The sequence below is a fragment of the Calypte anna genome, chromosome Z (genome assembly GCF_003957555.1).
Source record: "Calypte anna isolate BGI_N300 chromosome Z, bCalAnn1_v1.p, whole genome shotgun sequence".
NCBI lineage: Eukaryota > Metazoa > Chordata > Aves > Apodiformes > Trochilidae > Calypte > Calypte anna.
This window is the reverse complement of record NC_044274.1, coordinates 56,713,056-56,730,305: the sequence shown is the minus strand read 5'-3', so window position 1 is coordinate 56,730,305 and position 17,250 is coordinate 56,713,056. Positions and strand designations below refer to the sequence as shown.

General features: G+C 37.9%; 1 protein-coding gene across 2 annotated transcripts in view; it reads left to right on the top strand.

The window, feature by feature from the left end:
- SNX24 (sorting nexin 24) overlaps window positions 1-17,250 on the top strand; it is a 90,432-nt gene that overhangs the window by 68,857 nt on the left and 4,325 nt on the right. Inside the window, exons 4-6 of one of the 2 annotated variants that reach the window (XM_008492542.2) lie at window positions 13,694-13,788; window positions 14,953-14,985; window positions 15,879-15,943. In XM_008492542.2, coding sequence (XP_008490764.2) covers window positions 13,694-13,788; window positions 14,953-14,985; window positions 15,879-15,943 — 193 coding nt within the window. Of the gene's footprint in view, window positions 1-13,693; window positions 13,789-14,952; window positions 14,986-15,878; window positions 16,762-17,250 lie in introns of those variants that run through there. The other variant, XM_008492541.2, reaches the window with a different exon arrangement.

Genomic DNA, 17,250 nt, shown 5'->3' with positions numbered 1-17,250 from the left:
CCCAAAGCAGTTTGTTTTTAACAGAAAAACTGAGTTCACCTGAAACATAAATACATTGAAAACCAAGACTTAATAAGGTAGAGCAGCTTTAGAAGGCAACAGTCTGGGTTGCTGTGCAGAGCATGTATTGTGATGGCCATGATTTAACAGAATATCTGTGTTAATGAAAGCATAGCTCTGTCAACAGCATAAGAGCAGTTTATTTACAAAAAATGATGGGGCAAACTGGCATAAGTACCCTTTGTATAGTGAGGGGAATAAAGTACTATCAAAATAGTGCTTCCTGTTTCATTGTCCTTTTTTTTTTTGATTTGCAGGAAAAAAAGTTGTGTTTCTCACTTAGTGCATTTTAGAGGAAATAAGACAGCTTTCCACACTTTTTCCCAGTTCATACAATAAAGGAGATACCCTACTGCCTGCCTTACTGAACAGAGACCTGCTATTGATTAACTATCACACTGGCATCAGAACTACTCTTAGGATTCAATTTTTTTGTTGTTTTGCATATTTTATTGATCAAAAGTGGTAAATGAGCATCAAGCGTGCAAGAAGACGATGAATTGTTTACTTGCATAAAATAACCTTTCAATAAGGGAAGATGCATTGCTCACACTTTTGGTGCTGTTCTGCTGCCCGAAGCAGATGGCATTCAGCTGCTATTGATTTGCTCCTATAGTTACAGAGCAGCATGTAACAAGGCATGCTCATTTCTCTGAAAGAGAGGTGAGGTTTTTTGCCATGGTGGTGGGAATAAAAAATGGAAGGACAGGGGGGTTGGGGAATTGTTTCAAGATTCTTTTTTCTGTAAAAAAAAAACCAAAAAAAACAACAGGGAAGACCTTGCAACTTGTGTTAGCAGCTCTGTGCTAACAAAAAGCAGTTTATATGCTTGCAGAGAAAGAAAGTTCCTTTAGTTCTAGCATTTCTGGTAACATTAATTCCCACCACATATTGAATCCATAAGTACTTCAGATTGTAAAGTGGATCCAGAATTCAGCATCGCATATACTACACCCCACTTCCTAGCTGCTGTCTTATTTATTTATACATGTTTTTTTTTTACTAGTTTTGTGAAAACTGTCAACTCCCTAGCAAGGCAAGATCTGCAATATGCTGGCCTTAATTCTACAAATAGATAACTTCACTGGTGAATAAAGAATTTAGTGATTTGCTTTTGGATCTCTCCTATAATGTTGGAGTCAGGGAAAGAGGGACAAAGAGAACTTGCTCTGAAAGTTTATTTGACAGAATATTTAAGGCAGAATTTTGGAATGAACAAGATCTTGGTTTGAGTATTTAATGAAATGTAGTCAGAAGAGAGTTTCAGTAAACAAAGCATAGAAATGGTAGTTTTAGGATAAAACATGTTAGGTAAATAGAAGTCTTTCTTCTGGATGAGTAGTAGAGTAGGTGATACAGTGAAATGGTGTACAGTCCTTGATGAATCTGTTTTAACATAGAAATAAGCCATCTGTCAAGATCTACAAGTGGTAGTATGAGTGTTAACAAACCCATACTCTTGGTAACAAAACTGGACCAGTTAAATATTTTGGCAGCATGATTATCACAAATTAAAGTCTTCCTTGCCCACCTGACTGTTCTGCAACTACTGCTAGAAGAGCTTATTGTTGATTTTGAACAGTCTTGAGCATCTTCTTGCTTTGGTGTTGTTGTGGAAAATAAAATAGTTTACTCAGTCATGACTGCCCTGCCATTATCCATCTCACTTATATGATCTTCCTCTTTAATTAAATTAATCCATGACTTTTGACCCCTGACAAAATATTTTCACAACATGGTTAGTAGCTAGTTATTTATCAAGAACTTAATTTAAACATGCATATTAGTGTCTGTTAAAAAATGTCCTACTTCTATTCAAACTTCTGTTCTCTAAGATTGATTCCAACTTGCTTGTGTAATTTATGCTGTTTTAAGCATTTTTAATATCCATGTGGTTCAGTGTCACTACATCTCAACCATTGGTTATGCTGCTTCTGTAGCATAAGAAGGAAACAAGAGATTCCCTGAGTCTTTGATATTAAGCTCTTAGTTTCATTCCAGAATAGAAATATCTGATGAGTGATTTTCAAAGAAAAGAAACCTTGGTGATTCTTTCTGAAAACAGATGCTTTTAAATCAGTGGCTAGTGATCAGCACAGAATTTACCTCATTGTTCTAAGCTGACTGGATCTTGCTCACTTATGGAGCTAGAGAAATGTTCTAAACTTAAGAATTATTACAAACAGAAATTAATCAAATGGGACCTGGAAAAGTGCATGTTTTTAAACAGAGTTTTCTCTGTTAGTGTGGTTCTGTAAAAAAAGTAGTTGCTTTCACAATTTAAATTATATCTATTTTATCTCTCAGTTGCCCCTGTTGCTATAACTTCTGAGTTTATTAGCACATCAGAACTTAATTTGACCTTCATTATTGTTGTGTAAGCAACCACCTCATTAACTACAGAATTAATATATTAGAGTAATTGATAGTATATTAATAATTCAGAAAAAACCACAAAACCAACAAAAACAAAAACCTGTCCTTTTAGCTTATTTTGTCACTAAATATAAGTACGTGTCTAGCAAATGCAACGTGTATTTTCTTGTTAAAGTGAGTAAAATTTAATGTAAACTTCAGATATTTATTCAAAATCAAATCAGGTTCTTTGTAGTTATTCTTCCAACATTGCAAAATAGCTTAAAATCCTTATTCAACACCACATTTCATGCTGAAAGGGCAACAAACCTTGGAAACTAAAAAACAAAACAAAAAAAAAAATCCCTGCCATATAAAGCTAAATATATTTGGTCAGCTACTTTACCCCTTCTTTTCCTCTGCAAAAATGACACAATGAGTTCATTAACCCGAGGTGCAGTGAATTCCCTGTGCTTCCTACATTCTCTTGTTTGGACTTTGGAGTGGGTACCTGCTGCTTAATCTAATTAGTTTCAAAGGGAATGTTGTGTCATTTCTCAGGAGTTTACTCTAACCCAAAACCTCTGACAAGAAAATGTCAAGGAGACAAAATAAGAAGTTATTGTAGAACTGAACAGCATTTTTGTTACCATACTTTGTGGAATCAATGCAGGTGAGGAAATCATCCTCAAATTATTTCTATAATTTTGATATGACATTTGCATGGATGTCGTTCTTGTGGAAAGTGAGACTTGTATTCATGGCTAACTTCCTCAGTGTTCATCAACCACCTGACTCTTTCCTTGTTCCCAGAAGAACCATCAAAGCCAGTTAGATCTCTGGGATCAAAGAATCATAGAATAATTTGGGTTAGAAGGATAACTCTAAAGGTCATCTAGTTCATGTTTCTTATGAAGGAAAACAGAAGTGAAAACGCTATTTCAAGGCTATTCTTAAATGTTTCAGTGTTTTCCTCAGCTTTTTCACCTCTAAGAAGCTATGTTATTTGACCAAAACCACATTATCTGGAAAAAAATCCAACATCCAATCCAGTATCTCTGCCTTAACAGAATAGTCTGTGACATTATCCAAAGTGGGGATTTTGGGCTATCAAGAAAAAGTTGGTCATGCTGCAGAGCTGCTCCTTGGTTTCTCTACTGAGGTAATAGTCTGTTGCATTTGTTACATTAACTCTTTTCTGTTTATCTTAGTTTTGTCCTAATCTTATTTGGCCTTGCCAAATAAGTAATCTGTAAGTAATATGTGTACTTCTAAAATAAAACTACTCAGAATTGACAGCAAGAAAGAGGTGCATAGTCATCATCCCTGCATCACCCCTTTATCTTCACTGCCTGCAAATGGGGATGCTGTCTGCCTACCAAATCAGCCTGCAGCTCAGTCCTCTCTCCTTGGCAGAGCTCCTATGTCCCCTCATCAAACCTCCACCCTCACTCAAGTGGGAGAGGAATGAGGTAGAGATGTTATGAATGCACAAAAGCTGACAAATTACCTATTACTATAGGGCTTTGCTGGTGAGGACTGACAAGTGGGAGCAGCCTCTTCCGATCACCTGAATGGTCAAATGAAACGGAAGGAGAGTTGTCCTTTCCAGCCATACTCCATCTTCGTTCCCTGGGAGAGCCATCTGTCACTGTGGACTACTACTATTAACCCTGTAACCCATCTGGCTTAGCATCTTCAATGTCCTGTGGCCTGTGGTTCAAATACATGTTCCACAAAGAAGTCCGTCTTTCTGTATAAAGACCTTCCCATTTTATAGTAATAATATATCATAATAATTTCTGATTATTTCTTGATTCATTTTCTTACAGCTACTAATACACCTCTGATTTGCTTTTTTAAATTTTTGCTGGAAAGTGAACTTATCTTTTGAGTGGTTTATTGCAGCCTCCAGAATCTCACTCCTCTGGTCACTAGTAGTCAGTCTATCACTGTTTGTTATTTTATTCTGATATGCATCACTCTGGACTGTGTTCTCCTAACCTCTCTTTCAGGACTTGTAACTACTTACTTATCTTTGGCAGGGATCATGGCTGCTGGGGTTGCCTCAAGGCCTTTGTTAAAAGTCTTTTGGAAATGAAAGTAGAAGCTATCAACAGGGCCACATTTATCTGTGCTTGTTGATTGTTTCAGGAATAGCAGTAAATTTTGAAACTGGGTCTCCCTTCAGCAGCCATGTGATTCTTTCCATCCAGACATATTTATCCATATCTCCACTATTTCTACTCCTTAATGTAGTTAATAAAAACTTCCCTTACATAGCCATATGAGTTTAAAAATCCCCAGTTCTCTCATGGTACTCTTTTCTTTTTTTCAAATTATTTTAATGATTTTTTTAATCCTCTGATTCTAAAGCAGCCTTAGACATTCTGTAAGCCAATGTTAATTCAGAAAACTCATCAGTGAGTTACCTTAGGTCTTTGAGAGGAATACTCTGTGCTCCTGCTCACTTGTTACTATAGTAAGCAAATACTGCATATTTTATGACCTAAATTAGAGACATTCTTTGATGAGAATCTCCCCAACAAAAAAAAGGAAAAACAGAATTATATGCTCAGAGTTCAGTTTACATCTGGTGGTGATGAATGCTGATGGGTTGATGATTGCTGCTCATGGATAGGACAGGTGTATTCTTCGCTGGGTGAAAAAATTGGCTAGACCACAGGGCCCAAAGAGGTGTGGTGAATGGAGTTAAATCCAGCTGGCAGGTTGTCAAAAGTGTTGTTCCCCAGGGCTCAGTGCTGGGGCCAGTTCTCCTTAGTGTCTTTCGCAGTGATCTGCATGAGGGCATCGAGTTCACTTTCAGAAAGTCTGTACATGACACCAAGCTGGGTGGGAGTGTTGATCTGCTTGAGGGTAGGGTGGCTCAGCGGGATGCCTGGAGAGGATGGATTAATGGGCCAAGGTCAATTGCATGAGTTTCAACAAGCCCAAGTGCCATGTCCCATGTTTTGAGTCACAACAGGCCCAGGCAACACTGCAGGGTTGGGGAAGAGTAAAGCTGCCCAGAGGAGGACGTCAGGATGTTGGTCAAACATGATCTAGCAGTGTGACCAGGTGGCCAGTAAGGCCAGCAGCATCCTGGCCTGTATCAGTGTGGCCAGCAGGGGCAGGGAAGTGGCTCTGCACTGGTGAGGCTGCATCTGGAGTACTGTGTTCAGTTCTGAGCCTCTCACTGCTAGCAGCACATTGAGGGTCTGGAACATGCTCAAAGGCAACCAAGCTGGTGAAGAGTCTAGAGAGTAAGTCATATGAGGAGGGGCTGAGGGAACTCGGGCTGTTTAGCCTGGAGAAAATGAGACTGCGGAGACCTTCTCACACTGTACAACTGCCTGACAGGAGGCTGTGATCAGGTGTGTTGGTCTCTATTCCCAGGTTACAAGTGGCATAACAAGAGGAAATGGCCTCAAGTTGTTGTGCTGAGTACATGCACTAAGCCTCCATGCTTAGAGGAGGAGCAATCTTAGGACTGAAGAAGCAAGTGCAAGTTTGAAAATTCTGGGACTGTTGTTTTCTGTACAAGCTTTATTTTCCTTAGAGTATGTATTTATGATAATCTTTTATTATCTGATCCATTACTGTGGACTTTTGCTTCCTTTTTCCCATCTCACCTCCTTCCTAGTGCACAAGGATCAGCATAAAAGGAGCGCAGCATCTGACTGTGCAGGGAAACCAAAAAGCCTACCAGTTTTCCAGACTTTCCATAGTTTGCAATTTGAATGTTGGGGTTTTTTTGCTTCAACATATTTGTATTTAGTTCATGTAAGCTTTCAGAAAACAGTACTGCAATTCTAAACCTCTTCTGCTTCACCTATTGTATCGTGGACTGTAACCATTTAATGGTTGCCTTCTTCTGAATGCTCTTCCCCTGTGCTCTTGAGACTTTTCCTAGCAGAACTGCCTAATTTCTTTATGGTCCTAGATGTGTGTTTTCTGGATCTACTGATTTATATATTTTTTTTTAAAATATATATATGTATATAAATTGTGTAAGGTATTCCTGCACCTGTTTGTTATCAGCAACATTATTGACACGGTCTTAATTACTTGTTAATTGTCTGTTGTCTTAGCAGTCCATTGACTTTTAAGAAAGACTACAGCTGTTTTAAAATCAACGTTAATTTGGTATCTGTCATTAATGGCTCTGCTTACTCTTTGTGCTACTTTTTTTCTGTTGCTCATTTTTAAAGCCTTTCTTGTTCCTACTAACTTTTTAAAATATTATTAACTCGTGCTGCCCTTCTGCTTCTTCTTGTTTTGGTCCGTTGATTTCTTCATTTCTCATCTAGCTTTGTTTTAACCTCAAATCCTTTGAAAGTGTCTCAGGAAATCACATTGACTGCTTTCTTTCATTTTTATTTTTCAAAGGGACTGTAATCTGTTGCACTTTGTTTCTAACATTTCAAGGGCTGGTCTCTTATTTTGCTGTAGAGAAAGTCACTGTTTACTCCCACTACAGTATGCTCCCAGTTTTCAAAAAAAGAAAAATTCAATACTGAATTTTTCACATCAAATGGATTATATTTTATCACTTAGCCTCAAGATAAACCACTCTGCACTTAGTAATTAAATGTTGGTTAGACATGCAATTGTGTAATAAGTTTCTACACCAAAGTATTCACTATCTTAAAATTTCCTTGATAAGTTTTTATAAAATTTAATAAAATCAATGAAAACAGTTTAAAGTTAGGTTGGGTGAGCCTTACATTAAAATGTTAATAGCTTATTATAGAATCACATAATGGTTTGAGTTGAAAAGGACCCTAAAGATCATCTAGTTTCAACACCCCTGCATTGGCAGGGACACCTTTATCTAGACCATGTTGCTCCAAGCCTTATGCATCCTGTCTGTTTACATAACCAGGGAAGTAGCATCCAGAACTTCTCTGGGCATCCTATGCCAGTGTCTCAGAACCCTCATAGTGAAGAATTTTGCCTTAATATCTAATCTAAATGTACCATATTTCAGCTTGAAAATGCTTCCCCTTGTCCTGTCATTACACACCTCTGTCAAAAGTCTCTCTCCAACTCTCCTAAAGCCCCACTTCAGGTACCAGAAGGCTGCTATTAAGTTCTCCCAAGAGGCTTCTCTTTTCCAGGCTCAACAACCCCAACTTTCTCAGCCTGTCTTCATAAGAGAGGTACTCCAGCCCTCTGATCGTCTTTGCCTCCTCTTGACTCTCTCCAAATAAGTCCATGTGATTCTTGTGCTGGAACTCCACATGGGGTCTTAAAAGAGTGGTGTAGATGGAGAGACTCATCTTCACTGACCGTCTGGCCAGGCTTCTTTTGATGCAGCCGAGGATATGGTTGGCTTTCTGGGCTGCAAGCTCATATCATCTGTTCATGTTGAGCTTTTCATTAACATACCCCAAGTCCTTCTCGTCAGGGCTGCTCTTAACCTATTTTCCTCCCAAGTTTTATTGGTACTTGGGATTGCCTTGACCTATAGCCAGGACACTTGATCTTGGTGACCTTCATACGATTTTCACCTCTCAAGTCTGTCAGAAACCCTCTGGATGGCCTCCTGTGCCTCCAGTGCACCAGCCACACCACACAACTTGGTATTGTTGGCAAACATGCTAGAGGGTGCACTCAGTATCACTGTAAATGTTACCCAGTAAGATTTTAAACAGTGCTGGTCCCAATACCAACTGCTGAGGAACATCTCTTGTCACTGAACTCCACCTGGAGTGGAGCAACTTCTGTGTGCAAACATACAGCCAATTCCTCATCCACCCAGTGGTACATTCATGAAGTCCACATCTCTCCAATTTAGAGACAAGGGTGTTGTGAGGAACAGAATCAAATGCAGAAGTCTAAGCAGTTGACATAAGTGACTCTTCCTTTATCTGAGGCTGTAGCCCTGTCACAGAAGGACACCAAACTGTCAGGCATGATTGCCTGAAATGAATCCATGTTGGCTGTCACCTCCTTATTTTCCATGTGCCTTAGCATGGTTTTCAGGAGTATCTGCTCCATGATCTTGCAGGGCACAGACGTAAGACTGGCCTGTAGTTACCCATATCTTCCTTCTTCCCATTTTTGAGGTGTATGTTTCCCCTTTCCCAGTCAGTGGACACAGAAATATAAACACTGTAATGAATTTCTGCTTACATATTTCCAGTGGTTATCCGGCATTCATTTAACCTGTTTGGCTTCCCTTCCATCTAGTTTATTCATCTTCTGTGTAGCTGGAGAAAGCTGTGATAAATGGATTTGTCACTCAGAATGTATCCAGTGACTTCTGAGATCACTGGAATTATAACAGATTGATCTGAAAGTTGGTGCAGGAATTTCTCAACTGTACTCCAATCTTGAGGTTCAGAGGTGCAGTTCCTCTCTATACCTTTTTTTTTTTTTTCTGTTTATTTGTTTTTACTTTTGTCACTTTACATTAGCTTTCAGACAGTAACTGGAAGATCTTTGTTGGAAGTGTTTGGGCATATAATACATGAATATCTTGTTCCCTTTCAAGCTCCACTGTGTAGGTGGCACTCTTGCTGTTGACTTCCATTTCATATATAGTTTGGGAGTGTTAGTAGTTGGTGCTTCATATGAAGCATCACTTCTGTATCATTGTATGTGCATTTGCGTGCTTCTTGAGTATCTCTGTGTAGAGTTTTATAACCTTTCCCTGTTCTTACAAAACTGCCCATCAGTGAATGTTTCTGGTAGTAATGAAAAGCAGAGAATCCTAACTACGGCCACTTAAGTGACAAATTTTTTGACATAATTCTCATTGAAAACTTACAACAACACATTTACTGCAGAAGACAGTGAGTTTCTTCACAGTTCTTCATTGTGGATAGCAGAAAACAGTACTGTACCCTTTAAAGTACAAAGCCTGCTACTAGAAGTCCAGTTTCTTTATCTTCTTGGTTTTAGTTAATGCGTTCTTTTGGTAACCTTTTCATCATTTCATGGGATTGTGTAAAGCAGTTCAGGAAAAGCAGGTTAATAGAAGAATAGAGACTCTAAAGTGTTCTAAAAGATGTGGGTTTTGGTCCCAGTGGAGACTGACACTCCAGCCTACTTACTGTAGCTGGAATGTATTGATTTTCTTCTCCCCCATTTTAGCTGCACCACTGAATTAGGTATTGTGAAGCATCTTTCCCTGTGAAGAGAGGAAAATCTGTCATGAACTTTTTCACCCTAACAGTACAGCATTTCAAACTAAACCTGATTGAATGGAAATGTCTGTAAGGACTCTTAAAAACCTTGTAACTCATGTCTCCTTTATCCTTCTGCAATAGCTCTTCCAGCAACCTGCAGAAAATATGACAGAGCTTTGGAATAACTAATTTTTACATGTTCATTTAAAACTGCAACAATAATAGTAGTAAAAATGGGAGAAAACTATGTATTCCAGTGGCATGATCTCCTAAGGTTAGCAAGGTAGTCTTGTTCAGGTTTTCAGCAAGGTGTTCAGTTACTGTATAATTGGCTGATGAGTAGGTTTGGACCTAACTAGAATGCCACTGTTCGATTTCACAGTGTCCTCTGTGAAGATATGTCACCATTTACCATGGCTTTAGTGACAATTTTCTAAAAAGGAAACTCGTGGGAAATCATTATGCTGTTTATATATCTCCCTTGTTGGAGAGCATTATCCTGTGATATTTTAACACTGTTTTCCACTGCATGATGGCATCTAGCTAAGGTTAAGGCAGAACAAGTCCCTTTGCAATTTTGTGACTATATTTTACTTGCTGAAGGAGAAAAAATAACCGACAATTAAGTATTTCAGATGACACTGAAAGAACATGTGCAACTAATCAATGACATCCTTAGGGAACATGATTTTATGAAACTGATAAGGTAGAAAAATTGGGATTTTTGTGATTTGTGTTACATAATAATAATTGCTCCCTTTCAATGAAAAAGACATTTCTGCTGATGTAAACATCAGGCTTTCCCTTGTGTGTTCTTTTTTTTTTTTTTTTTTTTTTTTTCCTGGAGCAGAGTAGTTCATTAAAGTGTGACAGTAACAGATAAACACCGTTTATGATTTTCTGAGAAAGTATGGTGCTCACACTCTTAGTTCAGATTAAATCAATGAGCTTGAAAAATGTATTTCTGGAGCTACTTCCCAAATTACTTGCTAGAGGTTATATTAGGTGTTTTGGGGTTTTGTTTTTTTTTTTTATTTATTGTAGGAAGGAAATACATGTACTGTGTTGTTTGGGGTTTTTTTCCTTATATTAGCACTCCAGGGCCCATATTTGAAATTCATTGCTATGATCTTGGATCTCAGTAGGATTCAGATATTTGAAGAAGTCATATTACTAACCAACTAAAAGTGAGGTTTTATTTCTTTGAAAATATATGTCTTTCAGTTTCTGGCTGCAGAGCAAACAGGGCTGTAGACCTATTTAAAATCCCATGTCACATATTCACTTGAAACAAAGTCAATGAATGAGCACATTACACAAGGAAGTGTAGATAGTGGATGTATTTCTTACAAGTTTTCAGTCAGAAGTAAATATTCTCATGTGTTATGGGTTGTTCCACGTTAATCAATCCAATCTGGATATATGTATTTCTGATTTAAGGGTATTCCTCTTAACATTGGAATAGAAACAGAGAATGCTTATGTTTTTCTCCCTTTGGGCCACCAAAGTAGAAAATACAGCTGTAGAAAATACAGCTAGATGGACACGACCAATCCAGCGTGGCTGGGTTTGGGGGGATGGTGTTTAATCCCTTTAATCCGCTTTTTTCCTTTTTTTTTTTTTTTTTTTTTTTTTTTTTTTTTTTTTTTTCTTTTGTTCCTTTTTTCCTTTGCTTTCTACAATATAGAGTAAATGGCTGAATTATGTGCTGGGTCACAAAGATGAGGTGAAGAGCAGCCAGAAGACAAATTGCCCCTTTATTAACATATTTACTTCATTAACTTGTATCTTTGTTTAATTTTAATTATTTATGTCACATTCCATTCCATTACAAAAGCTGAAATATCCTTCTTTGCTCAATACAGTCTTTCCTCCCTCCATAAAAGTCTGGAAATAATAAAATTCACAGTCAAGAGGAGTGACATCAAAAATACAGTGCAATCCAAAATTGCCTTCGCTTGTCTGGAATGCCTACATTTTTCAAGTTTCTTCATTACCAAACCAGAGTTGTTTACAGTTAGCAAATTACATGGATTAGCACGCTAAAACTATTGCTAACACCTTTTTGTGAAATGTATTTCATTGGGACAGTTTTAGCAGGGCATAGGCTGACTTGATGCATGTGGTAAAAAACAAAACAAAGCACAAAAATAATTAGAATGAGAGATTAATTTAGAGTGAGTGTAAATAGAAACAAATAGGTTTGTAAGAGTTGTTGGAAGAACTTCTCTCTTCTTCCCTGACAGTCACTGTTCTATTCAGCAGCCTCACCAGGCAGCTCAACTTTTGGAAAAAGGTATCAGGAGGTATAAATCTTGAGGCAGCATGTAAGCAGAGAAAACCTTTCAACATATTTTTACAACTTTTTGCAATACTTCATTGCATATAATTAGTAAGATGGCTTTATTTGAGCAAATCATACATATTGTTATGCAATTCACACACTCTCTGAATATGCATCCACCCCTCCTTCTGTGCATAGCCTGCAAGCAGAATAAATTTTACAGTAGCAGAGTGCTGATTTTGCAGAATGCAAACTAAGTGTCATTTTTAATGCAGCATCTTCATAGAGGTGAACTGAAAGGCTTAACATTTGCCAGCATTTCAGACATCTGTGTTTGTTTCACCCTTTAAAATCTAGAACAGGAAAGTTCCTGAGCTACATTTTTCCCTGTTCCTTTTAAAAAAATTATTAGTAACAGCCTCAGCTGTAGAAGGAATGTAGACTCTCAGTCCAGATTTGCAGATTTACCAAAAAAAAAAAAAAGGGCAAGTTCTCAAATATGTTTTCAAATGTTTTTCTTATGTTTATGCACATCTTAAGTAATTTTCACACAGAGTTCTCATTGCACAAATAACCAAACCATTTACTATAAAACATGCTATAAAATCTAGATGACCTCTAGATGTCTCTTCCAACCTAATTTTTTTTTTTTGAGCTTCTGTTATTCTCTACATACCAAATGTTATTGTAACATAAATGAATACACATGCATGAATGTTACCTCCTGAATGTAAACGGAGTAATGTTTCTTCCCATCACGAGTCTTGTTTTTTCTCTAGGTTTTGTTTCTTCTGATATGGGGTATGAGAATGAACAGGATGAACTCAAATAGTTTTACTTGTAGAAGTGGCTTTATTTATAAATCTAATGAAATGTCTTCCATGCATATGTTTATTCCCTATCTGGGCTTTACGAAGGAAAGTTCCACAGGAAAGAGCTTGTGGCTTTCATTTGCATATGCAGTTTGTGTGTTACCAGTGGGTATGACAGTATGAACAGTAAGTAAGTGTGGGCTTAATCTTTCAGGCGAGGCATAGGTTGAGTTCATGAACTGTTTCATTGCCTTGTGAAAATTAAAGTTCAACAGTTATTTTTGATCTGTTTCTGTATCTGTCATAGACTTGTTTTTGTTTAAAAGTTCTTGTTTCATCATGAGCGTGCACCTAAGTATCTAATTTATTTGCTGTGTACCTTTAAGTATACTTGCAATTAATTTGCTGAAAATTGTCTCATCACTGGAGAAACAGAGGATGAATTACATCCAGCAATTACATCATTGCTGTGGAAGTATGTGGAAGGTGTAGCCAGCAGCTCTTTGGTCAGAGCTTTGTTATTAGGAGTCACAGTGCAGACACAAGGAGAATGTGGGAAGCTGATCTTTTAAGCTAAGCACAGTTTCCCTTGCTAGTGTTACTAAGACATGCATTAATAAAATTGTAAAAAGTGAAGACTTCCATTTTCCACTTATGTGCCAGGCAGAAGTCTTCCTTGAGGTGAACACAAAAGCACTGAGCTGTAGCTGGTTTATATTTTAAACAAACAGAATTGTATTCACAAATGAGTTTGCCAATAATGTAGTTCCAGGATCAGATATGTTTGCGTGGGAGGCATCTAGCTTGTCACCAGTGATAGCAGATGAAGAATGTTGTAGGATAAGCTAAATGTATTTATATGTGATTCATTAAGAACTGTGGTTCTCCTACTGAAATGAAGCCCTCCAAAATAAGTGTAAAAAATGGAGGAGAACTTAGAAGTGTTGCAAGGAGGTGATATTTTGGTAGATTGAGTAAAAGTTTATGGTGTCTAAGATATTGAAATATCTTGGGTATATATTGTGTCTTTTTTTTTTTTTTCACAGACAGTCATATTAGAAAATGAAGAGCTCCCTAAAATATTTCTTGATTTCCTGAACGTCCGCCATGTACCTACCTTGCCAAAAGCAGAAAGCTGTGGGTAAGCTCTTACTTACTGAAAAAAACATGGAAGCCAAAAGACCCATGTCCACTCAGTGCTGATACTGTTCCATTGACTTACAATGGTCTTGCTGCCAACTCTAAGACTGTAAAATAAATGAGCAATAGGTTCATGTTAAGTATATTTATATATCCCCAAAAGGTAGTAAAATAAATCTAGGCTTCTCCAAGACAGAAGTGAGGTTTAATATAGTATTCTTGGAAAGCAAAGGAGAATTTAAACAAGAAAAAAGAGATTTTCTCATATATCTTGAAGTATCTGCTGAAATGAATTTTGTTATATATTCATAAACACTCACTAAAGACGCATAGAAAGCCTTTGCATGTACTATGGTCATAGTATCTGGACAAAATAGAATTTCACTCTGTGATCATTTTATAATTTCTGTCTCTGAATTTGAAAATGAGATCTTTCACTGTTCCAGTGACATTTACTCCAGTGACCCCATTGTCCTTTCTCTGGGTAAGGTTTTGATCAAGGTGGAAGAAGGGAATCTTAATATGATTGTGATGAGTATAGTGATTATATAAACACCCCAAAACAGTGTGACTGAAAGCCCTGTTACCATCTGCAGCTGTATGTTTTTTAGAGAGAATAATTTATTTTCCTGTGCAAGCTGAAGTAGCTGCAAAGTGTAGCAGCATTACCTGAACTTGCTCCCCAGAAAGCTGTGTGGCCCTTTTCCACCTTAGGTGAGACTGTGTGGATCTACAGTGGAAAGAAGCCAATTTGAAAAAGGTGGGCATAATTTTGAGGCCCTCTTTGACTCAGAGTTTTCTGTGGTCCATGGGAATTCAGAACCTACAGACTTTAGTTTTCACTTGTAATTAATGACATCAGCCAATATCCTCAGTGTGACTGTTCCCCATCACTTCCTAGAGAGATAGATAGATAGTGAATCTGTTGAAATAAAATGGATGCTTTAATTATCAAGTAGTGGTTGTTGAAAAATGATATGATCTCCTATGTTCATTTCATCACTAATGGCCAGAAGAAGGGGACTCCCTTTGATGCTTCTTGAAGGATTTGGTGTTTGGTTTGTTTCGGGTTTTTTGTTTTGGGTTTGTTTGGTTTTGGGTTTGTTTTGTTTTTATTGTAGTGTTACTTTTGTTGTAATCAAAGCTTCCTCTCACTTACTTGCAGCTCTTTTGATGAAACAGAATCTGAAGAATCAAGGTGAGCTTGATTCCTATTCTTTTAGAACACCAGATTAATAAACTACTTGAGATTATTGGCATTTACTGTATTTCTCCTTGCAGTTGACAAGATATCAATAGTTTAGCATAAAATTAGTTGTGTTTGTTAAATATTACAATTAGTTTCATCAGCTGCACTAGGTCCATCCTCTTGTAGTGTTAATTGAGAGCATCCTTAAGCTTGTACTGGAAAATTCCTAATGAAACCCTAATAGAATACTGCTAGCTCTTAAACTTTTCTGGGAAACTTTTTTACCCATTGAAAAATATTTTTCATAGCAAGAAGATTTAGCAGAAGGAAGCAGAGGTTTCAGTTCTCCCTGTTGTGCTTGATAGAGCTTTGTATGCACCTGGTTGCAGTACCTGGCACGCGTATGTACAGAGCAGAGTGCTGGCAGTGCTGGGGAGGGGATGCATGTCTGTGCCATGACCAGGGTGTAAGAGGCTTCCAAGGACATTCTTCCCATGGGTGAGGTGTACACCAACTTTTTGGGGGGATGGAAGAAACTGGTGGAATTTTAAGTCTGCTTGGTAGCCTGTGGACCATGGAGCCTGCTTGCAGGTCATTTTGTAGCCTGCATTACACAAAGTACGAGATAGCAATGCAGGATCAGGAGGCCTAAAAGCCACCTGCAGGCCTCTCCTAGATACACCTCTTCACCCCCAACTTCATGTTGATGGTTTTGCTGTGTCTGAGGAGCTCCGAGTTCTGGTGCCAGGAAACACAGTTTGCCCTTTTTGGCAGCACCAGTGTGCAGGAATGCACCATTCCAGCGTGGCTCTGCTCGGCCACCTCACTTTGTCAAAACTAGTTTGTAGAATATTCTGTTTGCTGTCCCTTGATACTGACATCCCTGTTCTTGACCTTTGCAGCAAACTGTCCCACCAGCCTGTGCTGCTGTTCCTAAGGGATCCATATGTCTTGCCTAAAGCCAACGGTAATCAAACTTGTCATCTGTTAGCAGCGCTCTACTGGTCTGACCCTGCACCACATAAACCACATTATTATTAATACCTACCTAATCAAATGACACTGGTCCAAAATCTAATAACCTGCCAATGAAATTATAGTTCTTGTGTAAGAAGCCATTAAAACACTAAGTGGAGTGGCTGATTTATAAGAGGGTGGAATTTTCTCCCTCAGTTGTTCTCTCAGACACACCTACTGAGAATTCAAATCAAAAGACAAAGAACATCATTTTTCTTTTCTTTTTGTTGACACTTTGGGCTATTTTGCCTGAAGGATTTGAACTTAAAAGCCCAGTCCTTTGTAAATGTGTTTTCCATAAACACCAGTTGACCTACTGTGAGCATGTTTGTCTTTCCATTTGGATTATTACTATTTCTTGTCATTTGTAACCTCTAGAGCTCTTTAGACAAATAAAATAAGAAAGCGTACTTTAAGTATAATGGATGTGTTTCACAGGACATTTATGTTAGCCTTCATCTCTAAATACTGGTTAAAGTGGTTCAAAAGTGTGTTTGAAACAGCATGTTATAAACTCTTTTGAATAAAATGTTTTTTGGTTTATCAATTTGGAAAACTTACCTACTGTCTGAAATTAAATGTGTGCAGGAAAATAATACCATTTCTAGTAGTGTGTTCCTCCTTGGTTTGTCATTTTACTTTTTTGAACTGTTACTTCTACTAAATTTTGTATTAATGTAATACACTTTTGAGGGAGAATTTTCTCCTTAGAGCTACAAATTCAGTTTTTCTTGTGTTTTGTTTTTTTTTTTTTTAATGTGGCATTTTGTGTGTTTATACAAACTAGTGTGTTGAAATAAAAAGTAAAGTTCTAGAGCTGCCTTGGAAGTCATGAAATTTTAAAGGGTAAATTTAGGAAAGAATGCTTGTTTGCTTGGAGTATTTTAGCTAATGAAGTGTCCTTCCTTGAGATTTTCTCAAGATGTACATAAATACTTGAAGGGAGGATGTAAAGAAGACAAATCCAGGCTCTTTGTAGTGGTGCTCAGTGGCAGGACTGACTGAGGGTGACCCAGCACTCTCACAGGTTGCCAGGATGGCAGTGGAGTTTCCAGCCCTAGGGGTACTCACAAGCCATACGGATGAAGTCCTGGGCAGCTCGTTTGAGATGTCTGTGGTCAAGCACCAACCCAGTGATAAATCTTGACACTGCCAGCTGCAGTCATGTAAGGATTCTGTTGTCTTTTCAAGCTGTTTTGCAAAACCACTGGAACTAGGCTCATGTATTTTAAAAGCATTAAACATTTCTCTTGCAGG